General features: G+C 48.3%; 2 protein-coding genes across 2 annotated transcripts; both read right to left on the reverse strand.

Moving 5' to 3' along the window:
• Positions 1 to 2,294: 2,294 nt before the first annotated feature.
• On the reverse strand, positions 2,295 to 7,989 carry LOC104518232 (complement receptor type 1). The gene is made up of 12 exons (XM_029084628.1): positions 7,938 to 7,989; positions 7,626 to 7,811; positions 6,830 to 6,926; positions 6,482 to 6,564; positions 5,906 to 6,097; positions 5,242 to 5,424; positions 4,473 to 4,658; positions 4,260 to 4,353; positions 3,830 to 3,912; positions 2,993 to 3,199; positions 2,573 to 2,596; positions 2,295 to 2,338 (listed from the first exon to the last, which is right to left on the reverse strand). Exons 1-12 carry the CDS (start codon positions 7,987 to 7,989, stop codon positions 2,295 to 2,297), a joined length of 1,431 nt encoding a protein of 476 aa, XP_028940461.1.
• Positions 7,990 to 8,733: 744 nt separating this feature from the next.
• LOC104520363 (complement decay-accelerating factor) lies at positions 8,734 to 18,752 on the reverse strand (the record flags this gene model as incomplete). The annotated part of the gene is made up of 8 exons (XM_029084629.1): positions 8,734 to 8,821; positions 11,902 to 12,093; positions 13,702 to 13,812; positions 13,986 to 14,022; positions 15,381 to 15,452; positions 16,490 to 16,684; positions 17,749 to 17,940; positions 18,561 to 18,752. Coding segments are annotated over 8 exons (1,079 nt in total), but the record flags the coding sequence as incomplete, so codon positions are not given.
• Positions 18,753 to 19,504: the final 752 nt, after the last annotated feature.

Here is a 19,504-nt window from a genome sequence, read left to right on the forward strand (position 1 = left end):
CTGGGATTAAAATGACAAAACAGAACACAACAGTGAGCTACGAGGCTTTACATTTGTGTTTTCTTCATCCAGTCACTCACGTGGCTTACGGTAAAAGATCTATAAAAATAACCAACAATCTGCAAGTGCTTGTTCTGCAAGACTGGCTTCTGAAAACAGCATCTTGTGGTGCCCCGAAGACAGCTGAGCAGGACAGTGCTCTGCTGCAAAGGGAGAACTTTGTGGGTCTATTTGGAAGATGACTAATGTGTTGATGGAAATTACTATTTGTGTTTTTTCCCTCTAATTAGATCATGTTCCTATTATCAGGAAAGCACTGGTGAAAATGCAGAAACAAAAAGTAGGTAGTAGACACATTTTGAATATTTCCCGTTCCCAACTGTGCATCGGGAGAAGCTCACAGATGGATCATTTACGTCTGCATCAGACAAAACCCTGAACCTCAAAATCTTGCTTTCCCAGCAGCTAAAAGTCCCAGTGTCTCAAGCTGGATTCAGGCAACAGCTGAATACAAGTTTAAATCCTATCACAGTTTTGTTTCCCTTATAAATAGGATTCCCAGGAAGCCTCCAAGTCTTTACTTCATTTTATGAGATGCTGCCTGTCTCTTTAGCTTATTAAATGATCGTTTAGTGAGGCTGAGTTAAAACCAGGAAAGGACACCACCACCACCACAACGTGGACTAGGTTGGATGAGGCTTTGAGCAACCTGCTCTAGTGGAAGGTGTCCCTGCTGATGGCAGGGGGGTTGGAACTGGATGAGCTTTAAGGTCCCTTCCAACCCAAACCATTCTATGATTCTATGACTTGCTATCAGCCAGATGAATCAAGGGCACTTTTGCTCGTATCTTTGGTTTAGACAAGGTGAGTGAGGTCCCATCACCTGAGCTGTCCTCGTGGCACCACCAAACCCTGCCTTGAGCTGGGGACAGCCACCTCGCTCACCTCCACCCACCCTTGCAAACCCATCCTCAACACAACGATGAACTAGGTCAGGTCAGACAGGATGGAAACAAAGTGCATAAAAGATGTGGGGTTTGTATCCCTTTCCCCACGGAGGAGTAAATTAAGGCTTGATGTGCATCTGCACCTACTGTGGGTGCAGCATCAGAGCACCAGTCACCCTGTGCAACCAAAACAAAATGACAAGGCAAAAGAACTTCTTTTCCTCCTCAGCATCACAGCAGCCCCGAGGGCTGAGCTGTCCCAGGGCTGAGCTGGCACCCAGCTGACCCGCAGTGGGAGCCAACATAGTCAGGGTGCACAGCACCACCTGAAAAAGCTTTTTAAGTGCAAATTCAAACAGTGATTTCCCAGCATCAGAGTCCCCCCAGGCAGGAGACATTTGAGCAGAAAGTGAAGCATTCGAGCAGAAAGTGAAAAGCTTCACACACAGCGACTTTCTGATGTTTGGTGGCATCTGCCAAGACACCTGCGAGTTCTGCATCCAGCCCAGACACACCTGCCTGCAGAGCCGCTCCACTGCCCCCAGCACCCACCCAGCTGGGTTCCTCCTGGGGCTTTCTGCCCACTGAAAGCTTCACCACTTCAAGAGGAGCACTGAGTCACTGCAGGGACAGGGACAGGGACAGGAAGGGCGTTTCCACAAGGTACTCGCATGAAAACCTCAACACAACACAAAGATAGCGGCAGGGCAGAGACCTTCAGCTGAATTTTGAAACTCATTTGAGTACCTAGAGGAAGAGTCAAATAATAGTCCTTTGTAATAAGGCAGTTCATTTTTCTTCTCTCTGGTAAAGTTACTGATCTGTAAGGATTTCTATTTGCCCCATGGTTCAGACTGGCCTTGAAGTAACAGCTACAACTGCGCTTTCATATGAACGTTTTCAATGCTTTCCGTGCCCACAGATAATACCCGACTTACGCGTCCTTTTTGCATTAAACTTCATTTTTTCAAGTCTATATCACTCACACAAAGACATTCACCGTTATCCTCTTGGCAGCAGCAGCACTTTCCATCTCAGAACACTTAAGAAATCCCCAAATCCTGATCATGACCAGGCACAACATGACTTTAGTAGGGTGGAAAAACTGCAGGTGTGGAAGTACCCAAAGCGCAGGATTTTCTTGAGTCTACTCTAGTGCAGCACGAAGGTTTTTGGGTGCAGCCAGAAGCAGGAGAGCTTCCTGGGCAGCTGTGGGAGTGTCTGGGCTGTCTCACCCAAGGCTGGTCGGTTGTGGATTCAAGGCCAGTTCCACAGGAGGGAAAAGCAGAGCACTGGGATCAAGTCCAACACTTCTACAGGTGCCTCCCACTGTGCCCGTTCTCTAATCTAGATGTTCATAACCAGCATTGCCAGGAGGAGGGGCAAGATTCCTACAAGAGACAAATAAGATGCTTCAGTCATCACTTCAAACATATTCAACTGCCTTTTCCTTCCCTGGTCACTTTTACCTTCCCCACTCTTTTCACTACCTGATCTTAAAGCAACAACAATATAAATATGACAGGAGACTGCAGCAGAAACCCACTGCAAGCAGAACACACAGGAGACAATAACAAAGAGAGGCAAGAGCACGGCCCAGGGGTTCAGGAATACGTGTTACTTACCAACAATGATGATGTTTGCTCCACCTGGAAAGGAAATGAGCCAAAATGTGAAACTCTGCACCCGTTCAGCACGGTAATTCAGCAAATTACACAACATGCAGTATCTCAAATCAGAGTCAAAGCACATGGACAACAAGTCAAGCACCACACAGAACAGGAGCCCTGCACAGCCCAACTCCACAGATGTCTATCTGCTAAAACCCAGATGTATTTACCAGGATACATCACCACCAGCCTGCGAGTTCATGCTGTGACCTAATCATGCTCTTTTGGCACTAGATTTTAAACTAGTGTTTCAGGAAGCATGGAAGGTTTACTCCTTATCAGAATTATCTGATTTGGGGATTCACAGAGGAAGGAAAAACGAGGTGTTATGAAGACAGAGAGGAGGCAGCAAGACAAGACACAGGAGATGATCACCTCTGCATTCAGGAGGGGGCTTGTTCCAGACTCCACTGTATTGATCTCTTGCAATACACTGAAGAAAAGCCTCCCCAACAAGGATGAAGCCATCATTGCATTTGTAAGCTACAGTGGAGCCGTGGACAAACTCTGTGTCCTTTCCACCATTGTGCATCCCATTGTCGATTGTGGGGGGCTCTCCACAGAGAACGTCAGGGAACTGCCCTACAGGAGGAACATCAACAAGAGTGTCTGAGTACTTCTAACTGAAAAGGTGAAGAGATGTATGGGGAGAAGGAGGTACAGCCAAATGCCACGCAGCTAGCAACAACTGAAAACACTTGGAGCTTTGTTGCTTGGTAGTGGACCTCAGTCACTGCCCATTAGCCACAACTCCAGGATCTCACCCCATGAAATAATTTTCTTCTAAATAATAATTTTCCTAATCAGGCTAGAAGAAATGTTTCAGCCATGTCTAGCTTCACATAACACTATACACTGACTTCATAACACTCAATTTCAACATTATACCAAATTAAGTGCACAGATAACATCTAATTATCTTCACCTTTCCTTGGTAACCAGAGAAAGAAACTTTCCTCCTGTGACTGTTTTTTTTTTCCCTCTGATTTCTGCTTTCTTGCTCCTTCCACTTTGCCAGCATAATTTCTGAATTGTATGAGAATATTACACCTAAGACCTCACAGCAGGAGTTACTATTGAAATCCTGAATTTTACAGTTGATTGAATTAAGAAGCATAAGTAAGAGCAGCCCAAGCCCACCAGCAAGGCAGATACACCAGCACAGTCCCAACTATTATCTTAATGGCTCTGTGCAGAGATTTCCCCTCTCACTTTTACAGTATGGAGGTGCTGTATCCCAGTCAACTCCATCTCCTGATACCACGCACTTGGCAGAAGATTTCTTTAATTCATACCTGAAGAAGGAGAAGTAGTTTAGTACTCTCCAGAAGACACCCAGAAAGGGTTCTTCCCCCACCTCCCCACTTCTGCATGCAGCAAAATTATTAACCAGAACTTGCCTTTGCTGTGAAATGGAATCTGACCACATCAAAGCCACTCAATAAGGGCACTAATAAGCACCAAACTGTAGCAGGTCACTGCATGACCAAGCACACGTGTCACCATGTGCTCATCTCACTGAAGACATAATATATGGTCTCACTGGGAAACCAGGGAGGGAGGTGGGGGTGTGGATGTTACTGCCTGTGATCTCTGTCTTCTGACCGCCGAGTTGGTCCCTTTTAAGCAGTGACCTACTCACCCAGAATGACAGATGAATGTCACGACTGTCTCAAACAAGAAATTGTCTGCAATCACATCCCCGTTCTCTATCATGGGATGAGGACATTCCTGTCCTAGAGGAAAAGGAAGCAGCACGGGAATTACTTCAGACCCAAACTTCAGAGTAACGTCTCAGTTGTGTGCAGATCACTCATACAGTCAGGCAAGACAGGAGAGGAACAGAGATACTCACGTATACAGAAGTCTGGGTCTGCAGACCAAGTTCCATCACTCAGACAAGTGACAACAGAGGACATTCCATGTGCTGCAGTATAACCCGGTTTACATCGATACATCAGCTTAGTTCCAGCAAGAGAGCTGTCACCTACAGCCCTTTCACTCTCAGCAAAAAGGAACTGTGGGGCAGGACCACAGTAGACTAAGAATGGGAGACAAAAGCAAGGTTAGCCACAGAAGAGCATCTAAAGGATCTGCAATAACAACAGGGAACTGCCTGGTTTGGAGCACACGGTGTTTTCATAGAACCATAGAAAGATTCTTTTGGAGCACACAACATTTTAACCTGTTTGAATGTCAGTGTCTGGGATACACTTTGCATCCAACCCACCTAGCAAACAGCAACATCTCCCACCATTTGCTTAACTGGAGAAAAGATAAAGGACTGATGGTGGTCCTTCACTGACCACCACCCCAACCTGCAGCACCAGCTCAGCTCAGAAGCCAGACATCCCCAGCAGGTATGGAAGCTGGTGAAATAAGCCTGTCTGGTGTAGAAGGCAGTTTTGTCTCTGCTTTAAGTGCACTTTTGAATCATTTGCAGTTCACAAATAAATAGCTCCAGGTTTAAATATCTAACCAGCCCAGACCACCACACCAAGGACCCAAGCCAGCGTGCTCTGGAGGGCAGGGCTACAAGTGCACGAGGTTCAGAACCTGATCTGCTCAACAGCTCTTAGACCTACTTCAAGTGCCATTGCTCAAGGAAGTAAACTTGTACTCACTTGGGTCACATGTTGGCAGAGGTGGCTTCCAGGTACTGTCTGCTTCACAGGTAACAACACCACTACCATTGAGCAAGTGACCAGGATTACACCCAAAGGTCACTGTATTCTTATACGTGTGCTTAGTGCCAAAGCCAGACAATCTTTTCCCATTTTTCACTTTTGGATTTTCACATCTGACCACTGGAAGTGAAGACAATCAGAACAGGTATTACAAGAAGGAAAAGCCCTGCAGTGACACCAGAGGCATTACACTAAGAGAAGAGCTGCCCTTTCACTCTGAGAGAGGCAGGTCCCCCATGAGGTGCAAGACTCCGTGAACAGAAACATCATTAGGAAACTGCACGTGTGAGAGCTTCACTTGCAGGAAGCCCTGGGCATGGGCAGGGAGAGGGATATTTTCTGTGGGCTGAAGAATCCATCAAATCAAGCCCTGTCTCTGACCATAACTTGGGAGTTCAGTGCATTAAGCCTTCTGGGAATCCTTTTAGACTCAAATAAACCTTCTCATGTTTGACAGCCCCTCAGGAAAGTGCAGATCAGGAGAAAGTACAGATATTTTTTTCTTCTTTTTTTTTCCCTTTTTTTTCTTTTTTTTCTTTTTTCTTTTTTTTTTTTTTGAGAAACAAAGTCAAAAGAATAAGGCAAGAAAGAAAACATTTACCTTTGCATTCAGGGGCTGGACCGCTCCACATTCCCTCGAGGTTATCATCCACCGTACAGTGAATTGTGGCATTTCCAATAAGAGCAAAATCTCTGTCACAGCTGTAGCTTACAGCCATGCCAAAGGTGAAGTCTCTGTCTCCGTTGATGAGCTGCCCATTCTCAATCACAGGAGGTGGTGAACAGGGGATACCTGCACGAGAAAACAACAGCAAGAAAATGTAAGAACATTTGTCTGACAGGAAACATAACAAGAGTGATGAGGTGTCTGCACCAGCCCAGCAGAAAGCTTGCTGAGCACCCGGGCAACACCAACCAACAGCCTCACGAGCTGCTTTTCTTGCAGATCTGACTACAGAGCTGCTGCCAACATCCCCAGATCCTCCTCAGTAATTAATTTTCATTCCCAGCTTCAGCGAGAGTGCTTGTTTGGGGGAGGGGTAAGGAGTCAGTCTCATTAAAGGCTGATGCAATTAGGTGCCAAAAAGAGAGAATCCACCTGCCCTTCCCCAGCTACCAGATATATTGAAATAGCTCCTAGGAAGAGATGTGCACAAACCATTTAAGATCTGCTTACTGTCACACTCTGGAATGTTATCCCAATAAACTTCTTTGTCTTTAAGTACACATTGTGCAGACGGCTTCCCAACTAATCGGTACCTAAGAAAAGAAAAGGTTGAATCTCTTTGAAAAAAAATGAAAAAAAACCCCAACTTGGGAAATTCAGGAAGTTGTACAGTTTCTAACGATATTCTCTGGAGGAGCTGAACCCCAGGGGACACAGCTAGCCCTCCTATCCAACACAACTTTCTCAATATCTTGCCAAGGAAACAGCCCCCAGATATTAAAAGCCTCCAAGTGTCCCATGGGTGCTGTCTCCAGCCTCAGCTCCATCAACTCTCCTGGAGCCTGGGCCAACACTTACCCGATGTTACAGGTGTAGGTGATCGTTGCCCCAAACAGGAGGTTGGTTGTGTAGTTGAACTTGCCATTCCTGATGTCCGGTAGACCACACGACTTTCCTGCAAGGGCAAGTGATCAGCAGCAGTAACTTTATTTTATACCATGACAGTGAAACACGGGTAACCGTGTCCTTACAGACCAACTGACCACTTATCAGGCACCCAACTTCCCTCACGAGCAAGTACCAGCACTTTCAGAAAAGATACAAGATCCACATTAACTACTGAGGAACTAAAAGTTAAAACATAAATAACAAGCAAATAAAAGCACAAATAAAGCTAAAGAGAAATAAAAAAGCACCACATTTGATATGCTTACTGGGAAAGGAAACTGACAGAGAGCCCAGTGGGCTCAGGGCAGGGGTCTGGGTCTGTAGGGGAACAGCACAAAGGAGATGGGGATGGGGAGGGACCTGCTGACCACCCTGGGGCCAGCAAAGCTGCATCACCACGGGGACAGACTCCCACAGCCTCTTCCACACCATAACATGCTTCTGTGCCAATGTATGGTGGCACTGACACTATGTCACCAGCTGGCAAAGAAATCAGCAAGGGCAGAAATCATCTCCTGGAGAGGAATGGTTCTAAGGGGAAAGGGCAGCCCTGGGCAGGAAGGTGGGGTGAGCAGGTCTGCACAACTGTCCTAAAAATGGAAACTTGGGAATGTCCTCAACAGGGATGAACTGTGAGTGGGGTCTGGGGCAATGGGGGCTGTGCCCCCCATCCCAATGCCAGGAGCCAGTGATGGAGAGTACCCACCGATGCAGAAGTCAGAGGTCGCTGACCAGCTGGAGTTGGAGAGGCAGGTGACCTTGGGGGACTTGCCGCTGGCCATCACGTACCCCGGGCGACACTTGTATCTCAGCTCGATCCCGGTGGGGTAGGACTCCTTGAGGGGCGTGGGGGGCTCGGCAAAGACAAACCGCGGCGGCTGCTGGCAGACACCTGCGGGGGGGGGATGATGGGGGGGGGGCCTACCCTTAGCCCTTCCCCACACGGGCCCCTCCCCAGGTGGGTGGCGGGTCCATCCCCAGGTGGGTGGCGGGTCCATCCCCACGCAGCCCCGCTCACCCCAAACGCCGGGCAGTGCCAGTAGCATCGCGCAGAGCCAGCGCAGCGCCATTCCCGCTCCCGGGGCTGCTCCTGCTGCTGGTTCCGCTCCCGTTCCTGGTTCCTCTCCGCGATGAACAGGACCCAGCGCAGCAGCACGGCCCTTTCCGGAGCGGGCGGGGACCGGAGCGTCCCCTGACTCTCGTCACAGCAGCCACACCTCACCTCCATCATCTGAGTTCCCAGGAAAGGTGGGACACGCTGCTCTGGGCAGGAGTGCAACACGTCAGCAGCAATTAGCTGAGCAGCAGCAATTACCTGAGCAGCTGATTACATCCAGACTGCAAAAACATTCCAAGCACTCTGTGAAAATGTTTGATTAGTAAATACAAGAAAAAAACCCAAACAAACCATACTAGTATTGCTCTTTTTACACTCTGTTTATTTACAAAACAGTTTTACTATAAATACTGTCATTTTCACACTCCTCTCTGCACAGGAGGAAATGAATCTCAGTTAAAAAAAAAAAAAAAGTAGTTTAAAAAATACAAGTCTTGCAAGAATGTGCAAATAGGGTGTTTACTATGAAATTATTTTCCTAGTGGAAAAGAAAGTGAGGTTTTTCAAATTCAATAAATGTTTAAGAGCTGAAAAAGTAGGTTTTTCATATGAAAACAAACAAAAAAGTAGGGTCTGAACCAACACGGAGCTGAATTTGAAGTATGTTTGATTTTCCTGCTTCTTTACAAAGATATTATTGATTATGAAGTCAGACACTTGACTTCAAGTTGACTTATTGCACTTAGAACTTCATCTCTTAGAACATCAGGAGTTGGTGCAGCAGCTCTCCCTTCAGTCCCATCAGCCTCGTGCCGCTGAGGATGCTGCAGCCACTGGGATTTATCCTGCAACAGGGAAACGAGCAGGGAATTAGGGATGGAGGCTGCGTGCTGCAGCCCCGGGGCTTTGGGGGGAACATCCCTCCAGCCTGTGGTTTGTGGCATCTTGTCCCCCAGCCGTGGTGACCCCAGGAGTGTTCTGGGTGTCCCCATGCAGGTCCCTACCGTCAGATGCCTGGCGCTGGCAGAGGTGAGCGTGGGTGGGTGCTGTGCAGCTGGGGCAGACGTGGCAGCCGGGGGTGTGACGGGGGATGAGGTGAGCCAGGGTCCCCTCCCCGGCCAGGGGACACACGGGACAGCTCGCTGTGTCACTGTGGACAAGGGAGAGGTGCAGCTGGTCGGTGCAGGGAGGGCAGACAGGACCCCGTGGGCTGTGGAGAGAGAGCCAAGGGTGAGCCCTGATGGGTTCATGTTGGGAACTGCTCCTTGCCAAGCCACGCTGCACAGGCTCCAGCACCCATGAAAGCTAATTTATTAACAATTTCAAAGATAATAACTTTTTAAACACAAACAGAATCCCAGAATTGCCTGGATTGGAAAAGCCCTTTAAGGTCATGTAGTCCAATCATGAACCCAACAGTGACAAGTCCCCAACTAACCCATGTCCCTCAGCACTATGTCTACACGACTCTTCAATCCCTCCAGGGATGGGGACTCCACCACTGCCCTGGGCAACCCCTTCCAATGCCTCAGAACCCTTTCAGCAAAGAAATTCTTCCTCACATCCAATCTCAACTGCCCTTGGTGCAACTTGAGGCCATTTCCTCTAGTCCTGTCACTTTTTCCTTGGTTGAACAGACTCCCCCCCACCTCTCTACACTCTCCTTTCCAGGAGTTGGAGAGAGCCAGAAGGTCTCCTCTCAGCCTCCTAACTGAAATGGCTCCTCCAGGCTCAGGGCTAATAGCAAGGAACAGCATGAAATAAACGATTCATAAAAATAAGTTCATACGTAAGAAAGCTAAGGCAGGTGGCTGCACACCTCAAACCATGTTTATTTTAACCAAATATTTATTTGAATTTGCCTCTGCCAAGGATGACTCTGTTAAGGAAGCTTTGTGGTGCTGAGAGAGAACAAGACTCGCTTCTAGTCCATTCCTCTGTTCTTGGAAACTGCCCAAGCACCGTGTCCTTGTAGTTATCAACACTGTTCTGCAACAATCCTCACTGAAACCAAAGCAGTGCTCTCTAGCTACTAAGAAGAAAATTAACCCTCTCCCAGCAAACCCAGGACAGTCCCTTACAGCACCTGAGCTCTTTGCTGCTTAATAAAAAGCACAGCTCCATCATGGGCTAAAAGAGACAGGAGGGTGAGCCCAGTGAGGACAGCTGAGGAGCACAACCTGATTCAGAGATGCCCAAGGAAACTGCAGCAGCGTTATCCAACTAAACCTCACAGCAGTTTCACCTCGCTCTGCCCGCAGGCACCACACCGTTACCCTGACACCGAGCTGCAGGCAAACAGATCCAGTAATCACACCCCCATTGCTGTTCTGTTTTAAGTGGTTAACTCTCAGTTTTGAGGATGCCCAGTGCACACCGTGGTGCCCACAGCTGTGAGGAGCTGCTGGCACCGGCTGCACCACCCTCACCCCTGGTCCTGCCGGTGAGGTCCCCCCAGCTGCTCCCCAGGCACCGCGGGATGGGTCTGGCACTGGCCAAGGTGGGCACGCAGCCAGCTCTCACAGACGGGGCAGATGTGATGGCTGTGGTGGAGAAGCACCGTTGAGGACAGGCACTGAGTCTCTGAGGGAGACTCCAAAAGCACCCGTGAGGTCTGGCACCTCCAGCTTCCCTGGTACTAAAGAAACATTCCCAGCAGGATGAAAACACACCTGGGGCTGCAGACCCAACAGGGAATTAGCTCCAGCACAAACCTCCCTCGTTAAAATATATCATAGAGTCATAGAGCGTTGTGAGTTGGAAGGACCTACAAGGATCATTGAGTCCAACTCCTGTCCCTGAACAAGGACAATCCCAACATTCACACCATGTCCCTCAGGGCCTTGGCCAAATGCTGCTGGAATCTTGTCGGGCTTGGTGCCATGAGCACCTCCCTGGGGAGCCTGTTCCAGTGCTCCACCACCCTCTGCCTCAAGAACCTTTTCCTCATGGCCAACCTCACCCTCCCCTGCCACCTCTTCCTGCCGTTTCCCCTGCTCCTATGTTTCTATGCCTCTTCTAAACTGCTTCACAAATCCATACTCTGTACAGCCAGACCCCCAGTTCCCAACCTCACCTGCTCAAACCTGCAAACCCCATTACGCTCCAGGTCAGCGTTTCTCTCGCAGAGCAGAGAGGGGAAGCAGGGAGGGCAGCTCTGCATCCGTGCAACTGCCAGAGAGCAACATGAGTAAGGAAACAGGAGAAGCGTGTGCATGCTGAATGCTTTTTAAAAAGCACTGAAAGGACAAAGCACTCAAATTGTCCAGATCATCTTTGTTATAGTGGGGAAAAAAGCAGAGATTAGTGTTTGAAAAGCGATTCAGCGCTGTGATGCTCAGCACAGTATCAAGACAGGAAAGAGGTGGGAAGATACAAGGAGGTGCAGAATATCCTTGTTTTCTACTTGAATAAACACAGTTCTGCTCTACTCTGAAATGACTTTTACTCAAGCCCACCATGGCATCTATATTTTTAAGTAGAAGACAGACCTTTCCTGGTCCATGGGCTGCTCTACCTCACTCAGCTCCAGACCAGCTTCTCCTGCACTGTCACCCCTCGGCACATCTGCAGCTTTGGCTGGAGAGCTGAACGCAGAGAGGGAGAGAGAACAGCCTGAATCCACAGAACCTCTTTTTAATAAATAGCAAATAGTTTCTTCTGCTAAAACCAGACTTAAAGGAAACAAAGGAATTCAAACTGCAAAACGGGCTCTACCCAAGCATAGATGCTTTTTCCCACACAAGAATCATCACAGAATCACAGGCTGGTTTGGGTTGGAAGGGACCCTTAAGGGTCATCTAGTCCAACCCCCCTGCAGCGAACAGGGACACCAACTAGATAAGAATTGTCCCTTTTCCCCCATTTTGCTCTAGATGGACCCATGTGAGGGGAGCAGGAACAAGTGCCTGGTCGGTCGCGGTACCTGGTGCCCACAGGGTTTTGGTTCTCCCCGATGTCGATGCTGGGCACTGAGTAGGTGTGTGCTGTGCCGGGCTGGGTGTCCAGCCAGTCCTTGCAGGTGGCACAGCCGTGGCGCGTGGGCTCGGCATGGGGGGCCAGGGCAGCGTGCAGCCGCTCTTCGCAGGTGGGACACACGTGGCAACTCGTCGTGTGGCTGTGGATGAGAGAGATGGGATGGAATCCCTCCTGCTGAGCCCCGAGAGCAGCTGGCTAACACCAAACCCACCCGTGAAGCACCGTGAAGCTGTGCCTTCATCACATTGGCAGAGGTGTTGGCGTTTGAGAGTCAAAAACTGCGTAAGATGTGCCTGAACAAGTTTTTTGGGTTATTCTTTTTAGCAGGTAGATGTCTCAGATTGTCTTCATGTGAGCTGGGCCAGAGCTGGTTTCTTTTCAGCAGCCAGAACAGCACTGGGGTTTGGTTTTAGCTGGGATTTGTTATGAGAAAAACATTAATACCACACCGATGTTTGCATTTGTCACTGGAAGTTGAAGGACTTTGCATTTTGCTGATATAAAATATTGAGGAATATTGACCTGACTCAGATCCATGGGCATTGGGCTCTGCCAAGGGGCTGTTCCATCTCCTGTCCCCCATGGGCAGGAGATCCATGAGGGGCTCTTCCTCTCTTGCTCTCTCTGGCTTTGGCTCGGGCTCTGGCTCTCCCGGGATTGCGGTTTCGGGTCGGGATTGTGGCTCCTGCGGGATCGTGATCTGGGAACGGGCCGGGCTTGGTCAGTGGGTGCTGAGCAATGGCACTGGGTGTCACTCATTGGCATATTTAATTCCTATTATTATTATAATTATTTTTTAATATCATCATTATTTTAAATTTAATTTTATTTCAATTATTAAATTGTTCTTATCTCACCCTACAAGTCTCCAATTCCCAATTCTCTCCCCTGTCCCCTAGGGATGGGATGGGGGGGCAGTGGGTGAATAGCTGTGTTGGCTGCCAGCCCAGTGCCAGCCCAGTGGAACCACCACACAGATTTAGCCTCTCTGAGGCATTTATGCAGAGAAACAACATGCACTGAGGCAGACAGAGCTCTGCTTGCTGTCACCTCGAACGTTGTTTCAGCATTGCCTTCTTTCCCTCTTGTCAAGCCTGGCTCCTGTGCTCAGAACCAGGATGTAGTAGCAGCTCTTTGGTAGAGTATGGAACAAATTTTGGCTGCCAAACAGAACACGCCAAGTGTTGAATAGAGACAATTCATTTTGCATCAAGTGGGGTGGCTGCCCACGACAAGCAAGACTCTGCTGCCTCAACTATCACAGTTTCTGGCAAGAGATGAAACAGAATTTTAGCAGCAGCTGATGTTTCCAGTCGGTATCACTGGCTAATCCTACCCATGCTTGAGCTCACTTCAGTACCTGCTTATTCCAGCTCTAACATAATACTGTATTTCACAGAGAAATTGTTGTTTTTTCTGTGCAAACGGGGACAAACCCAGGGAGACACACAGCTTCTCACATCACCTTCCTGCTTAAGTGTTTTGGAAACAGAGTAAGAGCAGAACCCGTGTACAGAAGAGGCAAAGGAGGGAGTTGTGTGTTTTATCCCATACTACAATCAGAGGAAAGGAACAGAACTAAGGAAAGGCAAACTGATCCTACATCACATCCCAAAATAAGAGTGACTAGTTAATAAATTGTGGTCAGGCATGGTAAGGTTTGCAACTAAAAATAACACCAGTGAAATCCATGGGTTTAGTCAAAAAAGTGGCACAAGCTTTTGGGCAGATGAACAAACAAACCTACCAAAAATAGGAGTGCCACGGCACGGGCTGCTTCTCCTCATCCGTTATCCTTGGGTGCATCGGTGGATCCCTTCCCTTCATCTCCTGGCTCTGTAAAGGCATACTGTAAGAGCTGAAGAGACAGACAGGAGAAAATTCAGAGAGTAAAAAGCAAATTAGCAACATGGAAAAGCAGTATTAACCAGGCAATTATATACTGAAGGGGATTAGTCACGCTCAGAGCTTTAAACACCCAGTTATCCTCAGGAAAGTTACCATTGATGGGGGCAGCTTAGGCTCACTTACTGCTTTTTATTGCATTTCTGTTTCATGATGATGGCAGCTGGAATTCCAAGGAGTAACAGGACAGCTAGTAAACAAAAGTAAAAAAAAAAAAAATTAAAAATAAACAACTAATTTGGTATGTAAATTAAGTGGTATTTATTGAAGAACAGATAGAATAGGTAGAATCTTCTACCTGTTGCAGTTTGGTAGAAGACTGGCAGCAAAATTCTCTGCTCTGGGGCTGACTGTCACTACCCACAGGTTCCCTCTCAGCCAGGATAAAGCAAACCCCGTCCCACAGCTCTGAACACACAGAAACCACTGCTGACTGGGGTGCCACACTGGTCTCCTGAAGGGTGGGATCCTCATCTATTTAGTGCTTTTCTAGACAGCGCCTGTTTCTTTCCTTTTTTTAAACATACTCACCATTTTTAGTTCTTGATCTCTTTTGTAACAAGGATATTCCAAGTTTCACTAATCTCTTCTTTCAATGCCTGCCCAGGCCTTTTAAAGCAACTTTATCAATTAAAGAGTGACAGAATGTACAGTTTTTGGTTGGATTCTTACACTGGCTTCTTTCATTTCATCCCCATTGATGTAATGTTTTATATAAGACACAGACAATCCATCCAGTTGCTTCAGTGCTGCTGTACTATCCAACAGCAGAGAAACCCCCAAATCCTGAGCAGAGACCCTCAGTACGAGGGGTAATAAAATGGATAAACCAAAAAGACTAACTCCAGGTATTTAACAGCAAATAACAGCTTTGGGTTAGGAAAGTAAATTTTCAATTTTAAATTACTTACCAAAGCAAACAAGGATGGGGATAATTGCTAGGGAAGAAAATAACGAAACTGATGTTAAAAAAATGAACTCAACAATGCTGATAACTAAACAGGGAAGTTCCTTAATCAACACCCACAGAACAGCATTATTCAAACCCAGAAAACACTAAAACTGCTGAGAAAACACCATAAAACAATCTCTCGTTAACTACTACACACATCATTATGCTCTTCTTGAGTCCCTCACCCCACCTCTCTCCACTGATGGAGCTGAGGTCCATAGCTCCAGGCTGCCTCCACCCTCAGCAATGTCTAAACACAGCCCAAGAAACATGAGTGGTTTCTCCTGAGATGCTCAGGTGCACAGAGGGAGATGCAAGCATCACAAGTCCTACCCTGATTTGTGTCAGCTAAGGAGTCACGCAGCTGGGAGCAGAGAGAAAAGGGGATCAACCAGGGAACGAGCCTGTGTGAACCCCTTAGAAATGGGAAGAGGGACCCACCAAGAGAAATGAAGAAGGCACAGCGAGAGCAGAACACCAACAGTGTGTGGAGTCCCAGGTGCTCAATGTGGGTGCAATTAGAGCAATTAAAAGGACCCTGAGGCAGAAAGCCTCTCCTGAGCTCTTACCTAGCAAATAGAGGTTCTCTGCTATCTTCTTTTCCGAGGGTTCAGTATGGTTTGTCGCTGCTGCAGTGCTAACTAGAGAGAGAAAAAAATAAAGGAAACCCACTCAAAATTATACTTCATGTAATTTTCCATTTATACATCACAGATATAATACATCAGTGAGGTGTAAACGCAGCACGGGCAGGTAACTTGTGCATCTGTGGCTACAACAGTGAGAGCTGGGAGCTCTTAGTGACACTACAAGCCTTATGGATAGAGGACAGTCCGCCGTCCCACCTGGCTGTATTGCCCAGGTGTTGTAGGACATGAGATATAAATCCATTTAGAGATTCAGCCCACCAGCTTTGCAGTTCCTGATACACACTGCACACCATTTATTGAAATTCTGCCTGTTCTTCTTGAAGGGAAAAATATAAACCTGTGCACCATTGTGCTGGCGTTGTTCTTCAGCACAGCCTGGCACCTCACAAAGCACAGACTTGCTGACCACCGCTGCTGAAGCAGATGCTGCTCCCCTGGAAATGAATCCTACAGGAACATCTGTCCAAGCTGGGATCCTTCTCTTTCTGAGAGAAGGGAATTAGGACTAATTAACTGCACAGCAGCTAGAACAAGTCCAGAGGAGGCCACTAGGATGATCCGAGGGCTGGAGCACCTCTCCTATGAGGACAGGCTGAGAGAGTTGGGGCTGTTCAGCCTGGAGAAGAGAAGGCTCCAGGGAGATCTTATAGCGGCCTCCCAGTACCTGAAGGGGCTACAAGAAAGCTGGGGAAGGACTTTTCATAAGGGCAGTTAATGACAAAACAAGGGGAAATGGGTTTAAGCTGAAAGAGGGGAGGTTTAGATGAGATATTAGGAAGAAGTTCTTCACTGTGAGGGTGGTGAGACACTGGAACAGGTTGCCCAAGGAAGTTGTGGATGCCCCCTCCCTGGAAGTGTTGAAGGCCAGGCTGGATGAGGCTTTGAGCAACCTGGTCTAGTGGAAGGTGTCCCTGCTGATGGAAGGGGAGTTGGGACTGGATGATCTTTAAGGTCCCTTCCAACCCAAAGCATTCTATGATTCTATGAAAAACTGCTCAAGAACAGGATGATTATCCAGCAATGCTCACCCCTGCACTCGGGAGGAGACCCGCTCCACATGCCATCGACACTGTTCTCCGTTGTACATCGAAGAGTTTCATTCCCCACGAGCTGCAGCCCAGGGTCACACGTGTACATCACGACCGAGTCGTACACAAACTCCTCCGTGCCGTTGCTGTTGTGTGTCCCATTGGGAATAACTGGAGGTGGAGGACAAGAAACAGCTGGGGGAGAAAAAGAGAAACAGTTCTGGAGGTGGCACCTGGGATGTTCTTCTCCAGGATGTGAAGACAGCAAAACCCAAGGGCTGTTTGCACACACACTGGTGTTGCACCAGTCGTAGGGGCTGAAATGGGAGCACTGGCTGCCCTCTCAGCACACAGTGACTTTAAGGTGCCTGCCAGCCCGCTGCCCTGCCTGCACAGGGAGAGGGACAGGGACACCAGGGCCATTGGGCTGCTCATTTCCATTAGTCTTTCACGAGCAGAAGGCACAAGTGATGCTCCTGGCTTGTCCCTGCTTTTATCACAGCAGCTGGCTCCTTACCAGAGGTACCTACCTGACTTCATTTAGTAAAATCAACACTCGATTTGGTATTTCTGAATTGGAATATTTGCTATTTCCAGGCAAGCGCTGGACAACTTCACTTACCCCAACAAGCTGGAACTGGAGTCCAGGCAACTTCATCTCCCCGTCGGGAACAGCGGACGAGCGATGACGCTCCCTTTAACGTGTATCTGCAGGGGGAAAAGGCACATCCCCAAATCTGTTTGTTGTCACCAACCAAGAACACATCACCCCAAAGCAGGCAGAGCCCCTTGTCCCAGCTTGCACACCAGTGACTCTGACCAGGCAACTGGGATGCAGCGGGCAGCTGGCTTCACACTCACCCCTGGTTACAAACCACGTGTGCTCTTGCAAGGAACAGATAATCATTCGTAACAACTTTGCCATGTTCTGGATTTGTGGGAATACCACAAGATTTCCCTAAAAAAGAACAAGATTCTCCTTAGGACACTACAAGGATGGAGCTAAAACCCACAGATCTACTTCTCACGACAGTCTGGCAATGTCATATCAGGCACAGAATCATGGGATGGTTTGGGTTAGAAGGGACCTTAAAGATCATCTAGTTCCAACCCCCCTGCCAGCAGCATCTCACGCTAAATATCACTTAAAAAATAAAAGCAATCTTAAAATACAAATCAGACCTGGCACCCAAAACACAGCGCTGTGGATGCAGCTGCGGGAGGGCGTTGGAGAAAATGAAACGATGGGAGAAACTCACTTCGACACAGCTCAGGAACCTCGGACCATGTTAAATTGTCAAGACAAGTGCTGGTGAGGAGCTGGTCTGTGATGCGCTCGTAGCCTGGGCGACAAATATACTTCACCGTGGTATTAACAGCATAAAAATTCCGAATTTCATCTTCTTGTGATATCGTGGCGAACTGCACGTGTGGCGGGTCGCTGCAGCTACCTAGTGACCACAAAGACAACCAAAAAAGTAGAGTTACAAAGCAAAAATAGCAATATTCTGCATTCAACTATGTATCCACCTAAATCCAAGTGATAACACACAAGAGTGTGCATACCACGTATGGTTTTGAGAAGGTGATGGGCAATTTGTGCAATCCTAAAATATTCCTACATGACTATTTAATAGGAAATAGTTAAAATTTGTTAAAATTTGTTAAAATTTGTCCTCTTTCAATCGCTCACCATCACTGTGCTCACCCCAACCCCACCGCTGACGCATCTGAGGTGGGGAAGTGCAGGCAGTTCTCACGACAGTTGTTTGCAAACCCTCAGTGCCAAACCTTCCCCCTCAGTGAACTCTGGTGTCAGCAGCCAGCAGTGCCAGCCCCAGCTCTGCTCCTCTTTCCTCCACGTCTCCAAGCTCTGGATCTATTTTTATTAACACACATGGCTCCAACAGACTCAGGAAAAAGGGACAGGAGGAGATTCTCTGACCAGCAACTCGGCCGTGTGTCACTTGAGATGAGTCAGCCCTTGAAAGAGCGATTGCTAAAGCAGGAAGTGTTTCCACAGCAGCGTGTCTCTCTAAGCAACTGGTTTCCGAAAAAGTGAAATACTTACGACCACAAAACTCCTGGAGGTTGGACCACTGAGAGTTCGTGAGGCACTGGATGGTATCTGACAGCAAGGGGCGTTTCACGTAACCCGTGAGGCATCTGTACGTTACTTTGGAGCCAACGCTGAAGCTTTCCTGGTGTTTAGTGTCCTCGGGGGGCTCCGCGTGGGTTATATTTGGCAACGGCCCACAGTCACCTGTAGCAAAATAAATCATAGAATTATTAGATGTTGTGAGTTGGAAGGGACTCACAAGGATCATGGAGTCCAACTCCTGTCCCTACACAGGACAAGCCCAACATTCACACCATGTCCCTGAGGGCCTTGGCCAAATGCTGCTGGAATCTTGTCAGGCTTGGTGCCATGAGCACCTCCCTGGGGAGCCTGTTCCAGTGCTCCACCACCCTCTGCCTCAAGAACCTTTTCCTCATGGCCAACCTCACCCTCTCCTGCCACATCTTCCTGCCATTCCCTCTGCTCCTGGCATTCGTTGGTGGCCAGAGAGAAGAGATCAGCGCCTGCCCCTCCTCTTCCCCTTGGGAGGAAGTTCTAGACCACCAGGAGATCTCCTCTCAGTCTCCTCTTCTCCAGGCTGAACAACCCAAGTGACTTCAGCCTCTCCTCACACCCTTCCCCTCTAAACCCTTCCCCAATTTGGTGGCCCAGCCCAGGTTTAGTGAGGCTGCTGCCGCCTTCATGAGCTCCCTGGGCAGGGTGCAGCACCCACAGAGCCTGCAGGAGAGCACGGCACACGCACCCTGGGCATGGACACAACACGGCAGAGCACACGTGGAGTGGACACATACACATGGAGCACGCACAGAGCACATGCACAGAGCACACACACACCCATGGAGCACACACATGCAGAGCACACACACACAGGGAGCACATGGAGCACACATGGAGAGCACACACATGGGGCACACACACACAGAGCACACAGATAC

Source organism: Antrostomus carolinensis, unplaced genomic scaffold (assembly GCF_000700745.2).
Source record: "Antrostomus carolinensis isolate BGI_N321 unplaced genomic scaffold, ASM70074v2 scaffold30624, whole genome shotgun sequence".
Classification (NCBI taxonomy): Eukaryota; Metazoa; Chordata; class Aves; order Caprimulgiformes; family Caprimulgidae; genus Antrostomus; species Antrostomus carolinensis.